The sequence below is a fragment of the Sylvia atricapilla genome, chromosome Z (assembly GCF_009819655.1).
Source record: "Sylvia atricapilla isolate bSylAtr1 chromosome Z, bSylAtr1.pri, whole genome shotgun sequence".
In the NCBI taxonomy this organism is placed as follows: Eukaryota; Metazoa; Chordata; class Aves; order Passeriformes; family Sylviidae; genus Sylvia; species Sylvia atricapilla.
In genome coordinates this window covers 12259159-12287130 of record NC_089174.1, presented here as the reverse complement: position 1 = coordinate 12287130, position 27972 = coordinate 12259159, and the positions used below count along the sequence as shown (strand labels likewise).

At 40.5% G+C, this 27972-nt stretch overlaps 1 protein-coding gene across 1 annotated transcript; it reads left to right on the top strand.

The window, feature by feature from the left end:
• The first annotated feature begins 2476 nt into the window (after window positions 1-2476).
• Window positions 2477-21432, top strand: TMEM167A (transmembrane protein 167A). The gene is made up of 4 exons (XM_066339638.1): window positions 2477-2689; window positions 12572-12681; window positions 17449-17483; window positions 20442-21432. Exons 1-4 carry the CDS (start codon window positions 2687-2689, stop codon window positions 20510-20512), a joined length of 219 nt encoding a protein of 72 aa, XP_066195735.1. The 5' UTR covers window positions 2477-2686; the 3' UTR covers window positions 20513-21432.
• The last annotated feature ends 6540 nt before the right edge of the window (window positions 21433-27972 follow it).

Below are 27972 nucleotides of genomic sequence, written 5' to 3'. Positions count from 1 at the left end.
TCTCCTGCCTATCACAGCTGTATTCAAGAAGACACTCCCAGGCTAGGTGCATCAATATTTTAAATTATGCCACCAAAACTCTCACAAAATCTTTAAATGGCATTTTTCCCCACCACGGCAAATTATTCACCTGAAATCATTTTAATACAGCACACAATGAGTAAAAGTTCCCTTTTGAATAGCTGAGACTGTTGGAAACTTCATTAGAAATTAAATGTCTAGAGTAAAAAAAAAAAGGCATTTTTTTCCAAAAATCTGCAATGGGTTTCAGGTGGGAGCTCACCAGAAACTATCAAAGTAGAAAAAAAAATCAATAAATCTATCATAAAAGGCCATCTTTGAAAACAAAACTACACTAGAGGAAGCTAGATGACCACCTGGAACAGGCTTGGCTATGGTGTGAACAAGGACTGACAGCTGGAGTCCCCCCAGACATTACAGAATATTTTCAGTCTGAGTTTCTAATTCACACTGAGCATCCAGAAGTGAGTCCAAGCAGGCGAAATAACCCAGTCTTTGCTTTCTATCTCTGACACACATAAAAAATTGTGCAAAAGTACTACTGCCTTTGAAGTCTTCAGCCATGTTGACCATCAGAGGCTGTACTAGTCAGTGATTATACTAAGAACTTATTTCTCTTACAAACATACTTTAATGTAACATCATTCAAATACTCTAAAGTGAAGTTATTCTAAGTAATAAGGCCATTTTTAGAACTGTCTTTATGCACGTAATGATTTTTTTAAATCCAAACCCTTGACATGTGATGGAAAGAAATCAATCCAGTGAATGCAATTCAGTAACAGGAATAAAATGTATTAACATGTTGTGAGAAAATGAGAACAAAGCAAGATGCCAACTATCTGTCAAATGGATAAATCTGCAATTGAACAAACCTTTATAGCCACTAAACAATCTAGAGAAAAATCAGAACAAATCCAGAATCAACACTGTTCCTGAAGTTCACAGGACAGAAAAAAAACAGTTGCATGCAAGAACCCACCTCAAACTCTACATCTCCTCATGCTATCCTGGGGTAACATCCCAGGTACCTTTTAGTGATTACGAATCTGAAAGCATGATTTCACAGAGATCTCTCAATTATAGTGACCAAACCTACTACTGCTAAGGAAGTTGCTCTGTAGAAGATGTAAAGAGCATTGCAAGTGGATTGTGTAGGTCTCACTCAAGTCCTCTGCTTCAGTAGATCACTGCCTCAGTTCCACGGGAAAAATACATTTTATACATGTACACCAACCCCCAGCCTCCCACAGCAGCTGCCCAAGTATGTCAAATATTAGCCCAAAGTGTCATTTTAGAGAAAAAAAATCTACTTCTCCTCACCAAAGTCAAAAGCAAAATCTCTCCCGTACTCAGCAGACAAGCACAAATTTGGTGGCAAAACAACAGAGAATGACACAGACCCCCAAACCAACCATCACCTTCGGAAGGGGCAATACTTTTAAAACCACGTTTGTAAGGAGGAACGGGTTCCTCATAAAACACCAGGTGTTTGTTATGACAGCAACACTCAAGCACTTAAATGCAAAGTCATACCCGTGAAGTTCTTCCACAGAATTCACCTTACTGAGTTCTCACAGCACTAAAGGTTATTCAGTAAAAAAAAAAAAAAAACAAAAAAAAAAAAAAAAAAAACCGACCAAAAAAGACTACCTGGAGGAAAAAAATTTGGAAATTCTTGGGCAAGTGCAGCTACAGAAATGATACCAAAAACCTCTAAAAGGAGATAACATAGCACAGGAGCCAAAACGCAATAGACCGGGGGAAACAGTCTGGTTTCTCCTACATTCTCCTACACAACAGTAACAAACAGTAAGAGGGCCCAAATTAAGAAATAGCCTCATTAAGGTGTTCTTCATGTTATTAAGGCTTCAGTAAGCAGGGGCTGATGCCCGCAGGAACGCGAGGCAACACCGCCATACCTCTCAGCCACCCACTGGGAGCCGAATATCAACAACCGAAAAAAACAACCAAAACCACACCAAAAGAACCAAGGAGTTTTGTTTGGGGTTTTTGTTTGTTTGTTTGGGTTGGGTTTGTTTTCTCTTTTCTGCGTCTCACTAAAGACACGTAGCCCGGTGCAGGATCAGCGGTGATCCCACTTATGCTGGTTGTCCCGGTTGTTCCCACACCGGGACACGTCCCCGCTCTCTCAGCCTTGGTGGGGGGCTGATCGCAGTGACCCCGGCTGTCCCCACACCGGGAGACGAGCTCCCCTCAGTCTCGGTGAGGGGCTAGTGAAGGGCTGATCGCAGTTATCTCGGTGATCCCGACAGTCTCGATACAGATACAGATACAGATATAGATACAGGGACAGGGACAGGGACAGGGACAGGGACAGGGACAGGGACAGGGACAGGGACAGGGACAGGGACACCCTTCCCGCCCCCACCCGCTCCCTGCCCTCAGTCCCGCCCGTGCTGTGCGCGCCCGGGGCCGCCGGACCTACCTCCCGCGCCGCCACTTCCTCCTGCGCCAAACCAGCCAATCAGCGCCGCGTCCGCCCGTCCGTCCCGCCTCCCGGCGGCGGTACCAGCCAATCGTGGCGCCTCGCAGCATCGCCAGCCAACGGGGGTCGTGCCCGCGCCCTGCCGCGCTGAGGGCGCGTGGTACGCGCTTCCGCCCGTCGCGGTGGCCGGAAGGTGATGTGGCGGAGCGCGGCGCGATGGTAAGCGCGGTGCCTGCCCGGCCCTGCCCGCTCAGGGACTGGGTTCTTCCCTCTCCTCTGCCTCTCCGCGGTCCGGCCCGGTCTCTAGCGGCGCCTCCAGGCCCGGGCGGCGCCCCCAGAGTTCGCTCATGCCACAGGCCGCGGCCCGCGGGAGCGGAGCCGCCTCAAGGCTTCGCTGGGAGTAGCGCGGGGCGGGTTTGCATCAGGGGTTTGATGACAAGAAAAATACCCATTCTGTGTCTATGCAGGGCATGAACAGACGATGCGAGGCCGGTCAGGTGCTGTGCATGTCCCTTACGGCCTCCTGAGGTCATTTTTGCCGCATGACGTCATGGTGGCCTGATATGACGTAATGCTCAGAGTAGTGCGCTGAGCCGGGACATCGGCTACTTTTTAGAGGTGTCATCAGAGGCCCAAGTCCATTTACTCACGAAAAGTGTATGGATTATATATAAAGCTATATATTTTGCCTCTGTATGTATATATATATATATGTTCAGACATATATATACAAAAAAAATTTTATACATAGGCATACATATGTGTGTGTGTATTCGACCTTTGGTTTATATTTATGAAAAAATTATATGTCTACAGCATATGTAATTTTTAAGGATATAGAAGTACATGTAATATAACTTAACGTATAAATACATATTATTGGATTTATTTATAGTTATCTAAATAGCTCAAAGGTGTAAACACATAAAAAGCAGGTAGGTGCATGCTTATGTAGGAGTTTATTATGTGTATAACAAATATATGTCGGTATAAAGATGCATATATAGATATTTATAGGTGCATGCAAATGTATAATTATTTTTAAAATTATACATTATATATTACCAATATGCCTTTTTCTATAAATTACATGCATGAAGAGTGTGGGTATATATATAAAATGCATGTGTATAAATATATACACTTTTTATGTAGATTGGGTCTAGAGGCACATGGGTAGTTCTTGTTTTGTGTCCATTTTTCCAGTCTCTGTGCAGGTAATATAAAAGAGGCATTTGCATTTCTGTCATAGGTAAAGCCGAATAGCGAAATACTTTTTTCTTTGTCAAGGCTTATACATTAAATGTTTATATATCAGCGATGTTTATATGAGCATAACAAACACATGAGTTTAAAAGGAAAACGAAAGGAATAGCAGAGTTAAAGTAAGTTTTCCTTATTTCCTATATTTACAAAATACATGTTTGTCCATAACTTCAGCACTGAGTTTGTTCTAAGGTGGGAATTTTTTGACATTTTTCTAATAATCAGAAAATGGTTTGGGTTGAAAGGGACCTTTTAAGATCACCTGGTCCCCCCTCCCATAAGCATAGACAGGTTGCACTTACACAGGAAATACAGCAATATTCCACTATTTCCAGAAAAGATCAGTATCACTTGAAGTTTCTTACGGCCCAGTTCAAAAAGGCATTCCCCAGCTCTAGATCTTTTCACCAGGAGGAAATTGCTGGGAGTTGCTTACCTGAGCATTTCTTGGCAGATCTTTTAGATGATCCTGTTCTAATCTGGGGCTGTAAGCAGAAAACAAAAGGGGTTTTAGGCATACATTGTCTCAGGAGATTTATAACACATGTGCAGAAAGCAAGAGAGCTCTAATCAGCACCATGGAAAGGTGAATATAGATAATTACAGTAGCATCTCACTCTTCTTTATTGTACTTGAAAGGGGTTTAGAAAAAGGCAAGAAAACTTGGTGAGACGTTGGTGTTGCTTAGTAATTAAATACAGCTAATTACTTAATATTATGTCATTTATATTTTATATATTTTATAAGTGATATATAACAAGTTATAACAGTAACTTGGAAACAAAGGTAATGTGTAAATCTAAGAAGATTATGGCAAGTGTATGAGATTCTGTTGGGATTGTCTTCTCCACTTGTCTTTGTTCCTTGCTAGAGGTTACTCTGTGCCTCAAGGACCTTGAAGCAAGAAAGAAACTCTTCTAAGGATATAATGTTGAAAATAAGGTGAAAATAAGTTTCTTCAGTGTTCTTGTGATGTTTTAATTTCTTCAGGAGAGCAGCAACTCTACAGGACTTTGGGTTCTCCATGATGCCACCTCTGGTGTCAGGGCATTTTAGATGAGAGAAAAGATAATTTTCGAGGACATGTTTGACTGTGAGAGAGGAAACAGCTGTTGTCTTTGTGTCATGAAATGGAAGAGATTAGAGCTGCATTTCCTATTTATTCTCCTTGCCCAAAGAGTAAGACCTGCAGTTCTGGCAGACCAGCAGCATTCTAAATAGCACGATTTTCTGATCATGATTTCCAAAGGATTTTATCCCTTGGATACGTTTCATCCAATTGTTCCCCAATTGTTCATCCAATTGTGCTGTAAGCTTCCTTACAGCATCCTTCTTTGCTAAGTAGGTGAAAACTTGTGCTGGGTGAATGGCCAGCTGCTGCCAAACAGGGAAAAAATATGATAATAAAGAAGTATATATATGCACGTATATATGTGTATATGTGTATATGTGTGCTAGCTGACTTTTACCTGTCTTGTCTTTTATGTGAAAGCAGACATGTGGGATTTCTTTTCCTCTTCACTGCCAGTGGGTAGGAAAAACATCATCAATTTAACTTAAAACAAAACCCTCACTATTTTAATTTAATGGCAGCTGTGGAAGTCAGTAGAAGCTTCTCAGTGGATTCCAAACTTGCTGAAAATGGAAGGGATGCCTAAGGGATGCACAACTTCCTCATTTATTTAGGAGCAGGATGCATATTGCTTACTGACTTCCACAAATCAGTTTGCCCTGTCAGCTTTCAGGATTTTACGTCTGAAAGCTCAACAGAAGTTTTCCTGGTGGGCTTGAAAAATTTCCCACATGCATGGATGGAAAGAGGAAAGAAGCCAAAGGTAACATGAAAGTTCATGATGAGCCTCTCACCTTCTGAAGTGTAGTCTTCACTTTCCTTCATCACAGGAATGTGGAGTTACAGTCAGACAAAATTTGGTGATGGAGAAAATTTAAAAGAAGGGCAGAAAACTTGACAAAACCAGCTTCTTCCCTGTCACCCTCTGGTTGGGGCTAATCTGGCCCCACATTACTATCCAAAAATTCATTTGGGAACTTTCCACGAAGACAAACATTTCTGTCACAGTCCTTGTTGCTCTCTTAGTGTGGTGTTTATAGAAGGAAGGGGAGTTGCTCATAGAGCCAATTGTAAAAACATTCATTAGTAAATATTATTTCAAACCAAGCTGTCAGATATAAACATACTAGAACCCAAGACACTGCTCTGAAAAGAGAGCTTTAAGGAGTCGTCAAGTGCAAAGTTCTGTGTTTGTCTTACTTAAAATTACAAGAAGGAATTATTCCTGATTCAGATTTGCTAGCAGGTTTGTTTTATCCTGACCTAAAGGTACATATGTCTAGAAACATCTCCTAGGTCATCTTACAGTCTTAAAGTGTCTTTGTACTGTGCATTTATTTCATTTTAAGTTTTCAGTGTAGATACTTCTGTCATCTTAGAGGATGATGTAATGTTTTATTCCTGTGATTATTGAACTGAGGAAATTATTCTGTCAGTGTAAGGTGGTCTCTTTTTGGAAGAGTAGGATTAGTCTAACAGAATGACAGCAGTTGTGAGAAACCATTTCTTTGCTGAGTGCCATAAAAAAAGTGAATGTCACAATTTAAGTTTTTTGATTGCCTGCAGCATTAGACACCATTCACATTCATTGTAATAGATGCAGCACTGAATATGTTTTCCTGCTAATGCAGAGAGCTGGGGGTTCAAACTCAACAAAAGGTTTCGATTCTCAACCTTCTGATTGTGGAAACAAGGTGGGAACAGCTGTGAAAAATACTACCTGTCTTCCAGATGCTAAATATTCAAACCATGCACCTGAACCTCTGCCAAACAAGACACTTGTAGAAGTGCTGTGGACCTGCCCCGGGCCATGGGACATGACAGACTTAGCAGAACCTGTCATCATTTCTTGACTAGGTATATTTTTTCTGGTATTTGTTTTCTTCGCTTGAAAGAGATGGTTCAACTATGAATGAACAAAAAAAAAAAAAAAAAAAAAAGGTAAATGGTATACCAAAATACTTAGAGTTCTGTTTTGTAATTCTTAGGTAAATTAGAATATATCTTCCATTTTGAGAACTTAGACTTTTTCTCATGTCCATGTTCACATTCCTGTAGCACCTTCTGTTACAAACTCCTGATATTTGCATGCTGCTTTTATTACATGAAGGATATCACCTGATTCAGAGTGTGCTTTAGTATGACTCTTAGTTCTTCCGTTCACACACAGAGGTTTTGCTGTTTTTTCGGTTTCAGTAGTATGTTTGTGATGAACTAAAAGGTGTGGTGTGCAACTTCAGACAGGAGAGTTACTTTGTAAAAAAAAGGGGTTATTTAACATACTACTTTTATCGAAGGGGTTAAGACAGTAGAGGAAAAATATCTGTAAAATTTAAAACTGCATCTACAGAGAAAACCTGGGGGAAAAGTATTATAAGCTTTTACTGTCATATCCACCATAATTCTTTGCTTGTTTAGTAAATCTGTGAACATGCACACCTTTGTGCTACAGTGACCCGGTAAAATACTTTAATAGTCACTTTGTTTTTTACAGTAAGATATTTTGGTGAAATGCTGTATCTGTTAGCTGCTTGCAGCTAAAGTTCAGTTTTCAAACTAGTTACTGGAGCAAAGAGGAAGGCATTCAAGCAAGTGTGAAATTGCAGCATCATTGCCTTGTGGTGTCTTTTCACTGCTGGTCCATGGATTTGAATTACGGTAAAAATCTTAAATGTGTTAAAGTCAAGAGCTTTTTATAGCAGAGGGCAATTGTGTCCATATGTTTAATTAATTGTTGAATTTTTTGAAGAGGTTGGCTGTGCTTTAGTTAGATGTATTAATCTTCAGTTGACTGGAAAGCATACATGTTAGTTGTACTTACTTACCATTTAAACTTGACAAGGTGCTTCTCCAGGAAATGACTAGGGAAAAAAGTCTCTATTTCTCTAATGAAGCCTTTTATTCTCTGAGTGCAAAAATACATATTTTAGACATTAAGAAATCTCAATGAACATTAAATATTGTACTTAAGTTATTTGGAAGTGAAATACTGAGGAGAACATGTTGTAAATCCAAAGTAAAAAAAACCCATTTATCCTGGAACAACTGAATTGGCTGGTGTTTGGATACTTAATAACACTTTTTGCCTAGTTTTGTTGTGTACTTTTGCAAATAATTGCTTCAAACTTAACTAATTTGCACTTTCTGTAATTTTTATAGTGCTAATTAGCATGCTGCTTTCACAGATGCTTGTTTTCCATTTATTTTGATCAGATTGTATTTGTCAGCAGTGGGAAAAATAATTCTTTTTAATTGGTTGGAAAATAATACTATTATATACATGTTTTAATTAGTTTTTAGCAATTGCTTTTGCATTCAGGTTGGAAGTAGTAATACATGATTTATATCCTATTATTTTTCAATATTATTTTATCAGTATTGTCCTCCTAAAAATATGGGTTTTACTGACAAAATATGAATTGCAGGGCATAATGGAAACTCTAGATAATAAGCATTTTCTCTTACGTCGTCATTAAAATTTCATAGCTTGATTTAAGTTTTCTGTGAAGAAATTTTTATCAGCTCTTGCTTAACTAAAGTTTAACTGCAGTATGTTAGTTCTTGCTCATATTCGAGTATGAGAAAGGCAGCTGAATGATCAGGTATCCATATTTGGATAAAATAATAATAATCATTCATCAATTTTATTATATTGGGGAATGAAAAAATGAAAACAATTCTGGAAAAACTGAATGTTCTGCAATATATTGCACAAAGATTGCACTTTCTTTAAAATATTGCAGTTATTTTTCTGTGTTTGCCCACATGAATTGGTTATTATAGTAGTAACCACAGGGCAAAGTTTTGCAACTTGTGGGCATTATGGTGGCCTCTGCTTTTAATAGCGCAGATGGATGAAATAATCATGGTCACGCTGCAATCAGAGATAAAATAATCGTTTTGTAAATACTTGAAGACTAGGGAAGGTTGAGCTTTGGTTTCAGCGCTCAGTCTGTTGAGATAAACTCAAAGCTTTTGTGTTAGGCTTTCTACCAACCCAGAAAGACAAAAAGCGTAGGGTTTGTGTTCTCCTTCTGCATGTTTCATTTCCCCTGGAACCATGATACTGGCTGGTTAATTTTAAACAAAAGTGTGTGAAGCAAGGGGAAAATCAGGTCCTTTGTGACACAGAGAGTTGCATCAAAACCTGGGATGTGATTTATTACTGTGCTACTCAAGGGCTGCATCAGTAAGTGGTTTGTGAGCATAGTGCTGTCTGCAAGGACAGAGGACTATGTCTGAAGGAGAAACTATTGGGGTAATGGAGTAAGTGGAAACTGCAGAGATGGATAAATCACTTCTTATCTATGGCTGTTGTCAGTGCGGAAAAGTTTAAAATTAGTGCATTCATTATGGCTATTCTTGCATTTTTAATTAAATACTCTGGTGAAGTGCAAGACCTGTTGATAGCCGCAACTCTGAGCTGCTGCTTTTTTTCTTTTTCATCTGCCCAAGTGTAGTAAATTTAATGCTGAGGGACAGCATTGTCTATAATGAGGTTTACAGAAGCTGTGCAATTGTCATGATTCCCTGTCATAGCCACATAGTTAACTTTTAACTTTCAGTCAATACTTACTAAAGTATATTAAACTTCACTTTGTACTCAGAAGGGAGTACATTCAGACATCTTCACTGTACCACTTGATTTCCAACTACTGTGTAATCCCTTGAGTATTTACTTTAATACAAGCCAGTGTTGTTAAACTCAACTCATTAAAACATTCAGGAGTATCAATTCTTTATGCTTCATTATATGTAGTTTTACTGAGATATAATCAGGAAATAATATTGGGGCTTTTTTTAAAGGCCTGGTTTTTGGAAGGATTTAAAACAGCTTTTGGGCATGTGGCTCTCAAAGCTGAAGTTCCCGGTCTTAAATTTCCAAAGACATTGGAAAAAAACTTGCCTTATGCAAGTTCAGGTGAATACAATACCTCATTAGTGCTAAAGTTAATGTGGTGTTCACACAGGAGGGAGGGGGCACGATGGGAATGACACAGAATCGAGCGACTGAGGTGTTCCCATATGTTGGAAATGCATAAAATGCAGGTGTAGAAAAATTCAGCCTGTAGAATTAAAGCTTGCACTGTCTAAAACCAGAATAAAATGCCGGTGCTGCTTCTTTTTGGTATTGTAGCACGAGTCTTAGGAAGTTGTCATTTCACCCTCATGGGGAGACAGTCTTAAGAGACAGCACCAGTTTCTCCATACGTTGAGATTGTTTTGTAGTGGGAGTGAATCTCACCAGGACCTATCGTAAGGCATTCAACACAAATAAAAAAATTCAATTCATAAATTTTCATCAGAGGAACCTAGTCTAAACAAATCAACAGCAACACCTCTGTGTTGTCCAAGTAGCTTGATATGTGAATGCAGTGTTTTTTAAACGGATTCTGAGCCATGTAGAATTCTTGCAGCAGCTTTTAATTACATTGGTTTGAGCAGCCAGATGTAGGTTTCTGCTTTCTGTGAATTCAGCTGGGCCGTGAGAATTACTTCAGATGTGAAGGGTGACGCCATCTAATTCAGGAATAAATTCTCATTTCCATAAATCGTATGCAAGTTTTGGAATGCTCGCATCTGTCCTTTCAAAGTAGCTGTGGAGATAAATGTGTCACTCAGAGCACACTTCGGTGGAAGGGCAAATGCAATTACAGCATTGAACATTTGGGGAAACACATGAAGACCCCAACAAAGAGCAATTATATGCGATTATGTACTGCCCCAGTTGGGTGATATATGTTTACCGCCCCTGCTTAAGAGGAAGCAAGTGTGTCCTTCTGCCATTTTGCAGTGTCGGAGTGCCCAGTGCCGCCTCGGGAAGCAGCTGCAGGAATTCTTGGGAATGGGTGGCTGACAGGCGTGGGGCTGTGAACTGTCAGAGCAGCTGTCTATCCTGCAGGACTGATGAAATTAATCAGTTGATAGGCAGTATCTGGCTGTGCTGAGAGGCAGCCACTCCTGGATCCAGCCCTGCTGCGTTCCTAGACCCACAGGAGCCAGGGGGAATTGAGACTTCCCTGGTTTCTGGAGCTGGCAGAAACTTCTGCTGAGCACAAAGGCTCCAGAGGCTGCTGCTGGGGATGGCAGTGTGTTGTGCTTTGCGAAGAGTCTGTCCATTCATTATTTATGACATGATGGGGCAGAAGGGGTGGCTAGCTGAGCTAAAATGCTAAATTAAATATAATCATAGCAAAGGCAGCGGTGCAGGAGAAAATGAAGCAGCCTCATGTTTGAGACAAGAGGGCTGGCTTTTTTGGGTGTGGGGTCACTCACTGCTCTCTCGTCATAGAAGGGGTGGTTTTCAGGCATGCTGAAATCTCTCCTGTACAGGATGCAGAGTCAGAGCAATCTCTGTAATGATGCTTAACAGAGTGGCCTGTTGGACCACAGTTAGTTAGATACTGAAGTTACCTTAGATAGCTAACCCTGCCTAAAGCATGTATTCAGACTGGCAGCTCTATGCATGTTCTGGAGTTCATACGATTCATGGAGAATTTTAAATAAGCTAAAGTACTTTGTTTTGTTTTACTGTTGTTGATTTTTGGGGGTTTTGGTCCCCAGGTTTTTGATCTCAGTATCAAAACACTTGTATGTGTTCCAATAGCTTTCCTGCTACTAGAGCTTCTATTTTTCTTGCCTAATTTCCTGCTAGTGGCGTAGTGAACTGGATAATTGTGATTTGCTAGGTAAATTTGATTATCAGAGCTTCAAAGCATTATAATTTTGTGACACAGGAAGGAAGCACATGCACATCAGCAGAGGTGTGCCCTCAGGCTGTGTGGAAATGAAGTGTCTGATGTGCCCTAAAATATGCTTGGAGAAGGAAATGCCAATGTAATATCCCTTCCTAAGTGCTAAATATTTACCTTTAATTAAATACCACTACTTCACCAGCTAGGTTGAGTAGTGCGAACACAGGAGACAGAAGTTCATCAGAATTCTAGAACAAAGAGTGAATTTAATGTTTTCGCTTTAACCTTTTTTTTTTTTTTTTTTTTTGAGCTCACACTAAATCAGATTGGCAAATGAGCGTAGCAGAGTGAAGGTAAAATAAAGCTTTCTGAAGTAAGCAGTTGCCTGTTATACCACCTGGTGCTGTTACACTGACCAGAATGTCAGTTGAGACACTTAGGAGAAACCCCGAATCTGTAAAAAAAAGGTTTATGGGATGCACTTTCTGCCTGTTGCTGATGCTTTGCACTTTATTAAATTGCCAAATATTGCAGCCGTTTCTGAAGAATTTTCTTACTGCTACTATGCTGATGAGATTTTGCTATCAGCAGTAGAACTTTACTTCTCAATCCTAAAGCAATTTCACCTGTTTCTTGAGGATTTGCCATATTACTAGTACTTTTGAAAGTATATTTTCAATAAAGATGTTTTCAATTTAAAATAAGAATGTTATTTGAAAATAAAAGTAATTTGTTATCAGAGTTCAGGTGGGCTTTACTGTGTATATTTTTATGAATCTGTTAAATTTGGCCTGTAGCCTTTAAAAAGTGGTATTTTAAAAAACCTCTTGCACATTTTGTGTTATTTTTTTGTCATGGCTACTACTGGTTTACTTGCTAGTCAGTCCTCACCTCTACTTTCACTACCACCACCATAATCCATTAGTGCAAAGGTTTTCTGGCTTATGACCATTGTAGGTTTCATTTTTGATGTTGTCTAAGAGGTGAGCCATTTTTTTTTCCAGAGCTTCAAGAGAAGTTCTGTGCTGCAGAGATGTAATTCTTTGTTTTCCTGATTCTCTTGTGTAGTCTGCCATCTTCAACTTCCAGAGTCTGCTGACTGTGATCCTGCTGCTCATATGTACCTGTGCCTACATCAGATCACTGGCTCCCAGCCTACTGGACAAAAATAAAACCGGGTATGTGGCTTGATCATTTCAAACATTCACAAGCTGTATGGTTTCAACTGCAGTCTTTCAGCATCTCCGATGAAGTGTGTGATAATGCATATCCTGCTTTGAAAATTTTCTCTCTTTAAAGATAAAAATCTTAATTTTGTACCTCACGGTAGAGTGCAATAAGGTATTGGCAAGCACATAGTTGCAGTTTCATTGAAAGAATTTATTAGCTCACTAACTGTACTAATACTGCATTATTCATCTTCTAGATTTGTAGCTTTGTTGTTAGATGCTTATTAGCGATACAGAAATAAAACATTCTCCTACACGTGGCTATTGTTGCAATAATTTATTTTTGATTCCAAGGATGGGTAATAAACCAGCAGAAACTGGCTTTTTGTTTGTTTTCAAGATAGGTGTTTTGCAGATACAAGTTTGAAAAACAGCTTTAGTAATAATCTGTAACTAAAGACTAAATATTTTAAAAAAATATTTTTTAAGATCAGCAACACAGTCTTCTTGTGCGGTCTATCAAGTCATGATTTTGTATTCTCTACGATGAAGAAGTTTCTAGAAGAGTTTTTGAAAGCTTCTACAAACTTTTTTTTTTTTAATCATATGGACACTAGCTGTGATCAGCAGAACTACAATTTTAAGTATAGTGAGTTTTGGGTAACCATTGGGCAGTTGTGCACAGAAACCTCTGGGACTGTCCATAGAACTTCAGTAATGCTGTCACCTAAGGTTAGTGAAGGGAGATGATATTTGTAGAAGCTGGAGGTTATTCTGGGTAGAAACAGACAGGCTTTTGGATGCTGAGAGTTTGACTTCTCCACTTTTTCCATTAGGTAATTTCCTGTTAAGTAAAATGTGGTTTTTTTCCCCCCTAAGTGTCTTCCATCACTTTTGCATTTAAATTCAGAAGTTTTAAATAGACTGTTGTGACCAAGAACCCTGAGTGTTTGTCTTCTGAAAACCTTCGTTGTTATTAACCTCAGCGGTTGCTGTTTTATTATCCAGGTTTTTTGGGGGTTTTTTTCATTTTAGCAGTGTAAGATACCCAAAGTACGCCAACCTTTTTTCTCTTAATTTGGAGTACTAACATGAAAACACTTGTGTCTTTTATGTGAGGCCATGAAATTGGCCACTGACGTGAGGCGTTTCATTTGATGGAAGTAAAGATGGAAGAAAGGATGACTTCATGAAGGGTAGGGAGTGGGGGGGGAAATGGAGTTTGGGTCTGTACTGGTGGAAGATAACACAGTAGTCAATGAGGTACACACAGTAAGAAGTAAGAATGTTTATTTTACTGATTAAAATTTTAGTACTGTTCTTGGCAAGAACTATTTTCTTTTATCCGGAGATACTCTGTTTATTCTTGAGGCAAATCTGTCTGGAGTACAATAGAACTCTCTTCATAAAACGTTTCCAAAGGGTGCTGACACTGTGGAGGAGTTGGGCATTTGATGTGTACATTTCTATTTATGTAGATGTACGACATACCATTTTGTTTTTTATATATATATTTATATAGTAGACTACTTTTTTATATATATATATGGTAGACTACTTTGTACTGGAGAATAAAACCTTGGCCTGGAAGCAATGAAATTTGTTTCCTATATGGTAGATGTTTACATGGAGCTCATATGGTGCTAAACCCCTGTCCCTCTCTTCTAACGTACTCCATGCTCCAGTGGGCATGTCTGGACATGTGGGATAAAACTAATTCGAGTGATACTTCAGTTTACCCACAGAGATGCTCTTACCTCATCATTCCTGCTCCAAATTAAAGGCATAAAAAAGTAGCAATAAAATACTAAAGTGATAGGATGAATTTTGATAGTTATTCACTGTATTTGTGAGCGGTAACTTTGCTGAGGATTTAGTTCTGTTGATAATAAGTGAAGAAACATTGCTATTGTTTGAGAGACGCCGTTGCACAGTAATGTCACCTATCCTTATAACCCTGTATTTCCTCCTCCTGATTTCTGTCGAAGTGTGTCTTTGTCTACCAAGCCAGACAGAACCGTAAACCTTAATTTTCTCTGAATGTTTCCATGTGCTTGGTCCTAAGCAACAGTGTTAAAGGCTGGGAAAGCATGTGGAGATTTACTCTTTCGTGCTAACTAGAGGAGAATGTGCACCACAACATAATTCTCTCTCCTCCCTGCTAACCAGAAAGATGTGTTAGCTTATGTGCAGCAGAGATCCTCTTTGATTTTCCATCAGCATTGCAGTGCGGATGTCTCACACTCTCTCTTGCAGTGGCACTGGGCTTCTCCTGGTGAACACATGGCATTTTTCAACACACTCAGCCTTGTCTAAGGCTCCACCAACTCCTCCTCAGCCTAGAAAGTTCCATTTATTTGGGGTTTTTTGTTCTCCAGATCAACACCACCACTTTTCATGATGAGTGTTTTTAGCATTTAACACTGAGAGCTGGGAATATGCAGCAGGTTGTGCACATTTGGACTGTAGCTGCCAGAAAGCAGCAGGGATGCCAGCCAGACCCACACCTTCACCTGCATCCAAACAAGGATGGAGCAGAACACAAGGGGCAGAGAAGGAATAGTGCAATTTCACTGAGGAGTTGCTGCAAGAGTAATTGTTTTGGAGCGGAGTTATTCAAGGTAGCCTCACTTCTGTAATGAGCCAGCAGGTTTTGACTTGAAGAGGTTCTTATTGTTGACCTGGGATGAACACTAATGGAAGAACCAGAGGAGCAGGAGGTCTTCACGGGCATCTTCTGCAGTAGGGAGCTCCCCAGTTCTTCCAGAGAGTATATTATCAGAACGTCCAGAATTCAATGTGCTTCTGCTCAGCAGCAGGTTATGTACACAGAGGTACACTGAGCTGTACCAGTAGCACAAAATCCTCTTGAAATGGTTATGGGAAGGCTGGTCAATCCTCATGTCAGTGGCTTCAGGTTCATAAATTGTTAATTGCAGTCTGAATTGCAGACTGAACGGCAACTAGTGAAACCTCTGTTTTGTACCTGGCACATCAGATAGGAAAATTTTTGTCTTCAACAAGGGGGCTTTGTAGGGCAATGTGCAAGCAGTGGCTTCACATTAGTCAAGAAATCCCTAAGAAGAAAAAATAACCTTGCTGAGATTGTGAGGCAAATTCAACAGACTTCCAGGTTGCCTGAAGGGTTAATATTCTTTTTTCCCATGCAGGATTCTTCAAAAGTATGTGAACAGAAAAATAATAGTTTATTCTTTTGAGCTCCTGGGCAAGCTCTTGAGAGATGGCAATATGAGAAGCAGAGCTGTGGAAGTTTTTCTGTTGGTTTTGCAGCATTCAGTCTGTAAATTCTAATTTTACTGAGAGCAACAGTTTTAAGAACCTGAGGTGCTGTCAGTGGAGCACTTCATGGCTGTGTATTTTGCTCTATAAGAATTACACATGAATGCCTTTCTACCTGCACGCATCTTCAAAAAGTGCATAGATGTCTTCAGGTTACTTTATTGTATGACCTCGTAGCCTAGAAAAGCGTGGTGGTCTTTATACAGGGATCATCACTTGTGCTTGTAGAGCTACATAAAAGCACAAAAAAAGAGCTTTGGCTGTACAGCAGTGTAGTCAGACCCAAATATTTGTGTGTGTGTGTATTTTGCTTGAAGTAAAACTAAAATCTGAAGCACAGATGAAAATGCCTGTTCTCTAAAAATGGAAGTGGAAAGCTGTTCTTTATGAATTGGTCAGCAAGGGGTACAAAAGTCAAAAAGCATTTCACTTTCATTTTGAACACTTCTGTCACTTGCTGCCACACTTGGTCTTGACCTGCCCAACACTGGATCTTGGTCTCAGAAATAGAGGCTGCTAAATGGACAGAGGGATGCCAAAGTAAACCAAGCCCATAAAAGAGGACATAAAATGAAAGTAGCAGAGAAATAAAATTGCATGGTGTGTTGACTGCTCAAGCCTGAACACACCATGCAATTTGTGGAAGTGGCCCAAGCCTACCTGTCTGCATTTAAAAGTGTTAGAAGTAAGCAATTCTCAGAGCCCAGAAAGGGGCAAAGACCATCAAACCTTTGTGGCTGTGAGTTCAGAACATGGTTTTTGGGATTGTATCTGCTAGCTGCTTGATGGCCATTCTCCTAGTGTGCTTCCCCACAGTGTTCTGTGCCATACTATGAAGGAAACCTTCCTGCAGACAAGCTTTGAAGGACTGAAATCTGTTTACTTACACAGGGCACCTCACTATTGTTCCCCTTGTCTTCATCAGATGCTAAAGCAGTCCCTGCTCCTCTGGAGTAGTCAGTATGAGATTATTTTAGGTACACAGAAAAATTGTAGGTTTGTGACATCCCTTTGGGTGTTCCCTGCGTTGAATTCTGCTTTTCTCCACTGCTGTTTCACTTATGAGAGGTAACGTCCTGGGCAAGCAGCACAAGGGGAGACATGAGCAAGGTTAACATTGGTAAAGGAATAAGAAAGAACCAGAAGAATTGAGAAGATTTTTTTCTTCACAAAATTTTCTGTCTGGGGTACTTTATTGTAGATGAACACAGGGTTCTGATGAAGTCTTTAGGTCTGGAACACAGAGTTAAATGCATCTTTGCATGCAAGAATACTCCTGGTAGACATAGAACTTTGCCACTTCTGTAATTCATAGTCTCTATCCTTATGTGCAGGTATCTGCTATTTTGTGGTGTTCAGAAGAGAATCAAGTTGACAAATTACTGTCAATTCAGATTGTTTTAACATAAAAGAAAGAAAATCACTTGACTTGGATTATTAAACCAAAAGCCTAATGAATTTATTTTATCTTTACAGACTTTTGGGGATATTCTGGAAATGCGCCAGGATTGGTAATTCTTTTTTTTTTTCTTTCAAAATCCTTAAGATCAGTCATATTTCTAGCATAATTTATAAAATAACATGAAGTTCATAATGCATTAAGGTTCTGTTTAAGCATAAATGTGGGTTTTTTCCTCTCCCTTCTTTACTTAGCTTCTGTGCACTTTAGAATTACACAAAGCTGTTTGTGTCAAGTGACATCTGCACACAGGCTGATCAGCTCTATCTGATTCTTGACATTTTCCCATAACATTGGTTTTATATTTATTTTAATCCTTACCCTGAATTTGTTTTGAGAAGGAAATTGGAATATGCAACAGAAGTTTAGTCTTAACATTAAGGTATAGCCACGATTTAGAAAAAAACCTACAAGCCCATCATCAGTGTTCAAATTGCACTGTTAATTCAGAGCAGAAACTTTGAACTTGTAATTCTACATCTTCCTACTTGTCGTTGAACATAAAGAAAGCTTGTATGATTCCCTTTATGCATTCCTAGGCAGAACATTTTACAGGATGACAAAAAAGCACTGACACAAAAAACAGGGTTTTGGTGAAGACTGGTTGTTAAAATGATTGCAGATATTGTCCTATTTAGATAATAGACACAGCAGAACCAATTTTAGCACTGTAATTGAAAGATACTGGGAAGGTGGCAGCTGTCAGAAATTAATTTTAAGCTATACCAGTGAAAACAAATGTAAAAATGGAGCTGCTTAAGGGGTTTGTTCAAGGCTGAAGAGAATGCCTCACCTTCTCTTGCCCTTGCCATCCTCTTTGAAGTCAATTAAGTGCAAGAATATTTTTTTTCAATTTGCTGTGTTTCTTTGCAACTTGCATCTGGAGTGGAGCACTTTGACTTTCTTTTAGATGAAGAAGTGAAAATGGGCTTTGGAGATTATTCCTGTCATTTTATGTGTGTTGATCACAAAGGCAAGTAGAAAGTGTAGGTTTTAAAAATGAAAATGTCTACTGGCTTACTTTACATTTCACATCCCTGGTGTGTTTAAACAACCTTTTCACATGTATGTAAGATCTTAATCGCAGGCAAGTGGTTACATATTTACAGAGTTGTGCAAAATAATGTTTAATCCTGCCACATGGTGATTTCTCTTTTAAGAAAATTAAGAGCAGAAAAGTATAACCCATATGAAAATTGTAATACCCTGAACCATAGGAGTTGGACTTCCTCAAAATTTATTTTAAACAGATGTGAAACTGCAGACATTAATTCCTTCAGTTATTTGAAGTTTAATTAAATATAAGCCAGATCATGACAGCATCTTGTAATGTCACGGTGCAGTCAATCCTGTGTATGGGAGGTGTCTTTGCAAGTATTTTATTTTTCTTTAACTGTGGAAAGTTTGTTCCCTCTGTGTTTAAGGGTCCTGCTGGTAAAAGAAAAGATTTCTTTTCAAAAAAACTGCACCATGCTAGACTTGGGAGCCTTGGTGGGTCTTTTTCTATAATGTTTCTCTGAAAACCGTGTCTCTGACAAGGTAGTTTGTAAAGACAAAAGACCTCACACAGCAAAGGGAAATTGAAGCAAACAGCCACAGCTCTGTCTTTATACTCCTGAATGTGTAAAAACAGGGATCTTCTCACTTCAAAGACACTTTAATTTCAGTATTAACACTCCCTGGCAGCTGTGTAGGCTGTGAGGCAGCTGTGAGACCATCCACTCTTGGTCTTTGCAAGGAGAATTCAGTGGAACCATGAAGAATAAAGTTTAATTGTAAAAACATCTTGTAGATTAATGGAGGAGGTGCTCATGTAAGTAGATACCAGTCTGATTAACATTACTGATGTTTCCCTGGTTGTGTTACAGTTCCCCACCTAGGATTCTTTTTTTTTTTCTTGGTGAAAAAGGGACTTCTGTAATGTTCTGTCCTGGCCCAAATGGGTGGGAATAGATCTCTCATGATTGTTTTTGCCACCAGATAAGTCTGTTAATGGACTAAACTTAACTTTCACCCACAGTTTGCCGTGGGAAAATGTGACACCAATTTGAAAATAGAAAATAGAGATGTCAGAAAATAGAGATGTCTGTGCAATTTCTGTGATCTGCTGACCGTTTTTATAATGGAAATCTGTGGACCAGACCCTCTCCACAGGATAACAATGTTATGTCTTCTTAGCAAAGCAAGAAAAGACAGGCATCTGGCCTTGTCTAGGCAGCTGTGAGCTCACAGCTCTGGCTGCTGCATGACACCCTGCACAAAGATTCACACTGCAGGTGACAGGTACCAGGCCCAGACAGCAGCAGCTGCACCTCAGCTGACACAGAGCAGCTCCTGAGCAGCCACAGAGGAGCAGAGCCAGCAAAAATGGGGTGTCCTGGGAAACTTTCCACTGCCTACCCGCTGACTCTGGCAATAAGAGGTAGCGGCAACATAAAACTGCACCTCAGAAAAGGTGGTTTGTAGTGAGATGGAGGCCCTTACATGGGCCTTTCACAGAGACCCAGAATCACCCAGTGCCACTCCCTGCTATGGGCAGGGACACCTTCTACTATCCCAGGTTACTCCAAGCCTATCCAGCCTGGCCTGGAACACTTCCAGGGATCCGGGGCAGCCGCAGCTTGTCTGGGCACCCTGTGCCAGGGCCTCCCCACTCTCACAGCCAGGAGTTCCCAATGTCCCATCCACCCCTGTCCTCCTTCAGCCTGAGGCCATTCCCCATGTCCTGTCGCTCCGTGCCCTTTTTTACATGTCCCTCTTTTAAAGCAAAGAGCCCCAACTCTGTTTTTATGTAGCAAAATAAACCATTCTATATCTGAGTTTCCCCACTGCCCATGCATATTTTTTGTGAATAAACAGCTGTACTTCTGTCTGGCTTTCTCCAGGTAGAAATGTTGAATACCAGTTTGCACATGCTGTGGCACAATTACAGCATTAGACTAGAAACAGGTGGATCTCTTTAGCCATGCCTGAATTTTTGTTTGTTCTGGGTTCTCTCCCCTCCTTCCAGGTGAGCGGAAGAGCCCCTACGTGGCCGTGTGCTGTGTGGTGATGGCCTTCAGCATCCTGTTCATACAGTAGCAGCTGGAGAGTGTCCCCGAGTACCCAACAGCAGATCTTGTGTCAGGAAAGGACTGGAAGCCTCACCAAGTCTCCTCTCACATCATGGATAACCTGTCTCCTGGTGGACACCCCATAGATGGACCAGCATTAGTGATCATAACCCAGATGAGATGTGCTTGTTAATGCCAGGTCACTGCTGACACTCCTGCTGTAACTCATGGAAGGGTGTCTGGTGCATGTCTTCAGTTTCAGGGGATTCTTTTTATTTTCTTTTTTTTTTTTAACACCATGCAGTTGGAAAGGCTTACTGGTTTAGATTCTTTAAAATTTCTTTTTGAATAGACCTGTTGAATGAAACCTTAAAATGGTAAATCAGCCAGAGCAATAAGACCCCACTTTGAAGAATAAAGAGCATTTTGACTCTAGGGGATGTTTATCAATGTGTTTTTAGTTCTGCTGCTTGAACAATTCCTCTCAATTTGTAAGTGATGGCTCCTCTCTGACCATAAAAATATGACCTCTGACCTAAGTTACACTCAGCTGTTTGTTTCTAAACTTGTAATTTCTGAAATAATCTATCACTATTTCTGTTGTTAAGATAAGATGTGAAATAAAGGCAGGGACCATAATTGTAGTGATGTCTGATTAGCTGCTGAGAGGGCACAGATGGGGGATCTGAGATACTTGGACTGCTCTCTGTAAAATACCACATATACTCATTTTTAGAGGTTTAGGTCGCTCAGGTATGTGATTTCATGGCTTGTTCCAAAATGTTGAGAAAAGGATTCAAAAGGCTCTGCTGCTGCTGTTTCATGTATGGAAAGATTTCTAAATTAGCAGAATGAATGGTTAGCTGCAGATAAGAACGTTGCATGTCATAATATAAAGGTTGAAGCAACTAAATTACACTCACCAGTAATAAAGATTATTACTTTTAATGATGCCTGCCATTAGGACTTACTTCTTAATTTTGCCCACTTTCAGTAATCTAGTGACTTCTTCAGTAATGCCTGGTAGGTGTGTGTTACATCAGTGTGACTTCATACTGGCTGCATTTTGGAAGAGTTGTCTGTTTGCCGTATTTGTTGTTCTGGAAAGGCTTGTGATCAGAAGGAGCAAAGCTAAAATGTAAACACACTCGAAGGTATGTTAACTCTTGTCATCCTTGTTTGAAAACCTTATTTTCATCCATCCAGATTATCCTCCAACTAGGAAAAAAAGTGATTTTGAGTTATGACTTTGCATTGTCTCTCACGTACCTGCAAATCTAAATCACCATCAGAAGTAGTTGTCCAAAACTTTTCTAATCTGGGCTCAGGAAAAATAGATTTCTCCAATTTGGGTAAAATAAGTTCCCCTGGCTGTGAAGCAGAGCAGTGCAGAGCTGTAGGTCTGTAACCATGCTGTGCACACAGAGAATCCTGGGACTGGGCAGGAGATGTGGAGAGTGCAAAATCTGCTCCTGTAACTTTAAATGTGGATGCTACTCCAAACAAAGCATCAAAGCAGCTCAGGTTTGGATTTCAAAGGAGCTGTTCCTCAGCAGGGAGAAGGGAGATTCCTAAGGACTCTTGGGTGTTGACTGTCAGGTGTATACATGTTTAAAATATGCAAAGAATCATCTGATAACTTTGTATTTAGCAGTTATAGTCTAGCTATTCTTCTAATAAATAATGGCATTTTTATATATTTACACATTTCCTAGTCATCCAAGCTGTTCTAATTACCAGATGAATTCTTAATAATATCTGGGGTTTAGCTGCAAGTAGGAGTACCAGTGTACAAACCCAATGAAATTTTTTGTTCCGAGTGTCTGAAAACTACTAACGTGGAGGAACTGTGTTACAAAAACTTGCTCTGCTAAGGTTTTATCATCTAAGAAGCTCAGACAGGCCTCTTCCTGTTTGTTATTTTTCTTAAACCTTTATTAGTAACATGGCAGCTCATCCTTTTGGCCTAAATGTGGGTGATAGATACTTCCTAGTTGGGCATTTTTTCCCCCCTTAAATTACATTTTCATGTGATTTGTTGTATGCTAGCTGCATGGCTGCTCAGCATAACTATCTGGAAGCAAGGTCTTTAAACTGACAAACTGCTATTATTTTGAAATTGCTGCTTCAGGCAGGTGTTTGCCTCAGGAATAGTATTTTGGTTTTCAAGATTTTGGCTTTGAAGAGATTGATACCTCATCATTTTTACCAAGCTACAGAGAAAATACTGGTTTCCCGGGTTAGAATCTTAAAACTGTTTTGCTTTCTTGGCTTTCTGTCATGCAAAAGAGTTTTCATCCACAGCAAGTCTGTACACCTTTCCCTGTGCAAAGGGGATAGTAATTAAATGTGACTGAAGCTGTAGTTGTGCCTGCTACTGTGGAAAAGTATTTCCACATTCGGCCTTCATCCTTTTTTCCTAAACAGCATCGTGGATATTGATGCCCAGACGTCTGAAACACAGCATGTTGCTCTTGGAACACACAGAGTATTTTATACCCTTGCATTTAGTTGGTATGGATTAATATTACATTAATTTCCATCCACATCTGCACTTTAAATGACCTCAAATTCAAAGCAAGGATTTAGGAAGGCTGAATTTAACAGTGGTAATTGCCGTGTTGGGAAAAGAGTTAAGCATGAGTAAGATGGAATCATTGTGAAGGTCTAATGTTCTGGAGGGACTGATAAGCAGCTGGGCAGACGTGGTTGGTGGAGCACGTTAGGCAAAGTCCATGGATGACTGGAAGATTTCCTGTTCTTGGAACAGTGTTCTGTGAATGCCCTTTCCACCTCTGTAACAGCAGCAGTGAGCAGTGGAAATAACACTGTCACCAAGATGTGAAGCTACACTGTGTTGGAGGCAATCAGTGCTCTGTTAGTGCTTTGAGGCATTTATTATTTCTCTTCATCCCCACTTCTGTCCCACTGGCATCAGGAGCAGAGCCCACTCTCTAATGCCTAGGAAGGCTCACTATGATTGAGTGATTCCTTACCTACTTCTCCCTTTCATAATCATCTTCTAGAGAAAAGAAAACAAAAATAACATCTTCCTAATGATTTAAAATGCTGAGCTTGGTGAAACCCACCAGAAGCCAGGAAAGTGTGATCTAAACCTGCATCTCATACTGAGGCTGCAACTTTACATTGTTTAGTCCAGACATTCTCAGTTAAGAAAGGTTTTCCAGCCAGGTTTCTTTTCCCTCCCTTTTCTCTTGTTTTACCTGAGCATTATTACTCATTCTATATATGTTTGGGGAGTGCTCCCAGCATCTATTTACAATGCCCATGTAGGTTCCACATGTATTTGATGGCACTTGGCTTGCCAGTTTTCCCTTAGCTCCCGTACTGCAGTGTAATCCGCATGCTGGGCATGGGAGATTGATCTACACGCTGAAAAACAGGTTTTGAGCATGAAGCCTGAATTGTTTACCTGGCTGTTTTATAAATAGCTCTTTTCATGATATCCCTAGGCCATAAGGAGGCAAAAGGTGTGGAGGAATAATCATTCTGCAGGATCTGATAGTTGGGGAAACTCCTCCCCAGGTGCAACATGGCCAGTGTGACACAGCTAATCTCGGTGTTAAATTTTTCAACTCCTTTTCAAACCTGAAGGGTTTGTGTAGCCAAAGGCACACCTGTGTTTTTCAGTCAATCAGTGTGTGACAGGATGTAATCCATCTCCAGAGATTTCATGTAAATTCCATGAGCTGTTCCCTGTCTTACGCAGCACAGGTACTCAAACATGACCTGTCTCTTCACAGGGTAACATTCCCTTTGGCTGTGTGACAGATGGAGCCCAGGCTCCTCCTATGGAACACCAACCAAGCTCAAGCTTCAAGACCTCAGAAATAAAATCACCTTTGGCAGTGCAGCTGCCTGATCTCTTCCTGCTTCACCAGTAGCTGCAGGAAGGTTGTCTAACACTTTCTTAATCTGAATGAAAAACACCTTGAGTGGAGTGTGTTACTAACTCATGTAATCCCCACTGGTGTGGAGGAACATGACAGCATATCCTCAAGGACCTGGGTATAAATAAACATTTTCAGGGACACAACTGCTGCTGCCAGCTCCTGGGACATCAGTAGGGGAGATAATTAAGGAGTGAGGAAGTTCCTTGCTAGTCTGTCACCTTCAAAACTTATTCTATGAGAGCATGTCGTCATCATTTATGTTGTTTGAAAGCTGTGCCACAGGAAAAAAGGTTTTCCCTCCTGCCCAGCTCTCAGTGAGTGGGAAGCAGGCAGTGCCCACCCCCAGCTGCCACAACATTTCAGTAAATGGCCATGTTTGTGCAGACCGGTTCAGCTAAGGACCAACCTTCCTGTTTGTGCAGGCCCAATTAACCTCTATCATCTTTTTTTCAAAATAACCCAAAGACATAATCTAAACATGCTACACTGGGCTCCCTGACACCCTCTGCATCAGCTGTTTACATAGAGGAACCTATCACATCACTCACCCCACATAACACTTTTGACAAACTCAGTGGTTAAAATACTATATTTTCCCCCGAAGGAAGACAGAGTTTTTAAAGGGATAAAATCATACATGGCTTCATTTATTCAGAGGGGGAGGGGAAGGGGGGGGTTTGTTTTAAGGTGAAGAAGTCAAGTCAGGTCAAAATATAAAAGTACCCTTTTCAATTCTAAAATCTCCACAGCTGGTCATTCCCACATGCAGAAAACTTAAATAACCTTTCAGAGCTGTAGTAGGGCTAACAAAAACTCCAGCCAAATGATAGATGTATTTGGACATTTGGATGTATAATTGTCCCACCCAGTAGAGTTCAGAGGAAATAAATAGTAATTTGACAGCATTGGCAAGCTGTGTTTTTGACTGTGTAGCACCACCAGCATACTTTACATGTGTATCACAGTCATGAATAAGCCAGTCCAGACACACATTCACAGACCAGTTTTGATTTCCTATTAAGCTGCATGCTCATTTTCTTTCCCCCACCCTTTCCATCTAATAAAGAGCCAAGGGAACGCACTGATCCTTGTCTCTTTGGAACAAATTACCTCCGAATTCTCACCATTGATTCACACAGGCTGGTAAGACTCCAGGAGACAGGGAAAAAAATCCCTTCCCCAGTGATAAGGCATTCTTGACATTTGAATTGTTCATCATTTACTAAGGACATAAAACCCTGATACCAAAGACTTGAAATTATCATCATTGCTGGAGACCTGTCTGGGTTTCTGAGCACACTCAAGGAGTCAGTGAGTTCTCTTCCCACCTCTGCCCTGCAAAGAACATACTTCTGCCTGTCGAGGGACATGTTCTGACATCAATCTGATCACTTAATGATACCCCTCCTGCACAGACTGGAGGCATGGAAAAGATTTTCATCTCTGAATTCACCATGGCTTCTGGAAATAATAAAAATAGTTTCCTCCTCACAAGGAAGACCAAATCCTTTGAAATCCAGCTGCTTTCAGGACATAGCTTGCTTGGTTGGTTTGACCATCCTCACATTCATATAATCACAGACTGGTTTGGGTTGGAATGGACTTCAAAGCCCATCCAGTGCCATGGGCTGGAACATCTTCCACCAGCCCAGGTTGCTCCAAGCCCCATCCAGCCTGGTCGTGGACACTTCCAGGGATCCAGGGGCAGCCACAGCTTCTCTGGGCACCCTGTGCCAGGGCCTCCACACCCTCACAGGGAAAAATTCCTTTCTAATATCCCATCCATCCCAGCCCACTGGCATTGGGAAGCCATTGCCTGTGTCCTATCACCCTGGGCCCTTGTCAGTTGTCTCTCTCTGTCTTTGTGGGCACCCTTCAGGCAGTGGAAGTAAAATACTCATAATACGTACACCTCCCAGTCCCCTCAGGGAAAGCAGCAGGGTGCCATGCCTATTCCACCCAAAATCCTCCCCTGGAAGAGTTTCACCCTAACACTAGATGAGGTATCAGACACATAGGGGGAATTCTGTGTCAGCACCGTGCCTGTGCCAGGCAGCAGCACAGAGCTGGAGAGGCTGCTGAGGCCACAAGTTTTATCCAGGGAGAGTAAAATCCACTCAGACAATGCTGAACCAGTGTAGACACACAGCAGCAAGCTCCAGAGCTTAGCAGCTGTCCTACTTCCACTTTCCTTTTATCCCTCTAAATCGAGCTCCAGAAGTTTCATTAGAGCATCTGATCCTTGGAAGTGTCCAAGCAATTTCTGTTGCAGCCCCTCCTGTGTTTAGGCAGATTGCAGTGTTTTACTTTTTTATGAAAAATTCAATCTCAAGCATTTTGAAGACAGAATAATTCAGTCTAAAAATGCTCCTGGTTAGAGCGTGCCATACTGTTCATGGGGAAGCTGGCAGAGACACAATTAGAGACCTCATCAAAGCAAGTGGAGTTTTCAACAGATGAGTATGCTGTTAAGCAATTCCACATCCCCATTAGGAATCCTGAGGGGTCCTTACTTGAAGCTTTTAGGAATCAGAGAAAAAACTCCACTGAATTATGTGTGACTTTATTTAATTTTAGGAGGTTGCCTGAGTTCTTTTGCCGCACTGAATTCATGCAATTAAACATCAGACCATGTCTGTTTCCAGGGAACCTGCTGTGCTTCCAGCCAAAGCATCCCCCTCATCTATGCCCTGGTCCTCCAGGTTATTTGGGTAGCTCAGCTGTTCATTAATGGAGCTGTGGACGTGTCCTAGATGAGGAGACAGACCTTTTTTCATTCCACCATGTCAAAACACCTACCAGCTTTATTGGGGAGGAGCACTCAGCAGATGAAAAGGAGTTCAGAGCCGGAAAGGAAAACCATATCCAGTTTGTGTTCTGAGAGAACCAAGACTATTGATGAACTATTAATTATTACTAAATAAGATAAAGGATATTCTCTAAATTGTATGTAGAAGGCAGAAAGAGTGAGACCTACTCAAGACTTTAAATCAGCCAAATGATTTAAACTGTAATCCGGATCTCAGTCATTTAAACAACTATAACTCCAACATCTCTAAGAAGATGTTTTATCAATTTATCACTAATTATTTCTGAAATTATCAGGCCTGTGCTATTCTGCTGTGCTGCTGCTAGAGATTTTGGCCATTTCCGCCTTCCAAACTCTTATTTCTGTATTGCATGCCCACCTGGAACAAGCTCTTTTGGGATGACTAAATAAGCTTTACGTCAAAAACCCTCTGTTCCAACAGACTGCTGTTTTATACTCTTGAAAGCTTTATTCTTAGAAATAAGACCCTTATCAAAACTTTCTGTCTCAGAAAAGACATCATTAGCCCCCACTTCAACATAAAATGTTCTTGTTTTGGAGGGAAAAGAAAAATTTCGATGTAAATGTAAAGAGAAATATCTCAAAATGTCTACAAAATTTACAATTCACTAATGTATATGATGCTACCAGATGATACTCATAGGGAATGACAATAGAAGCGTGTCCAACTGGATATTATCCCTGTTCCAAGAGTGCAAACTAATCTTAGCTGTCCTTATGATTTACAGCATCACTAATGGAAGA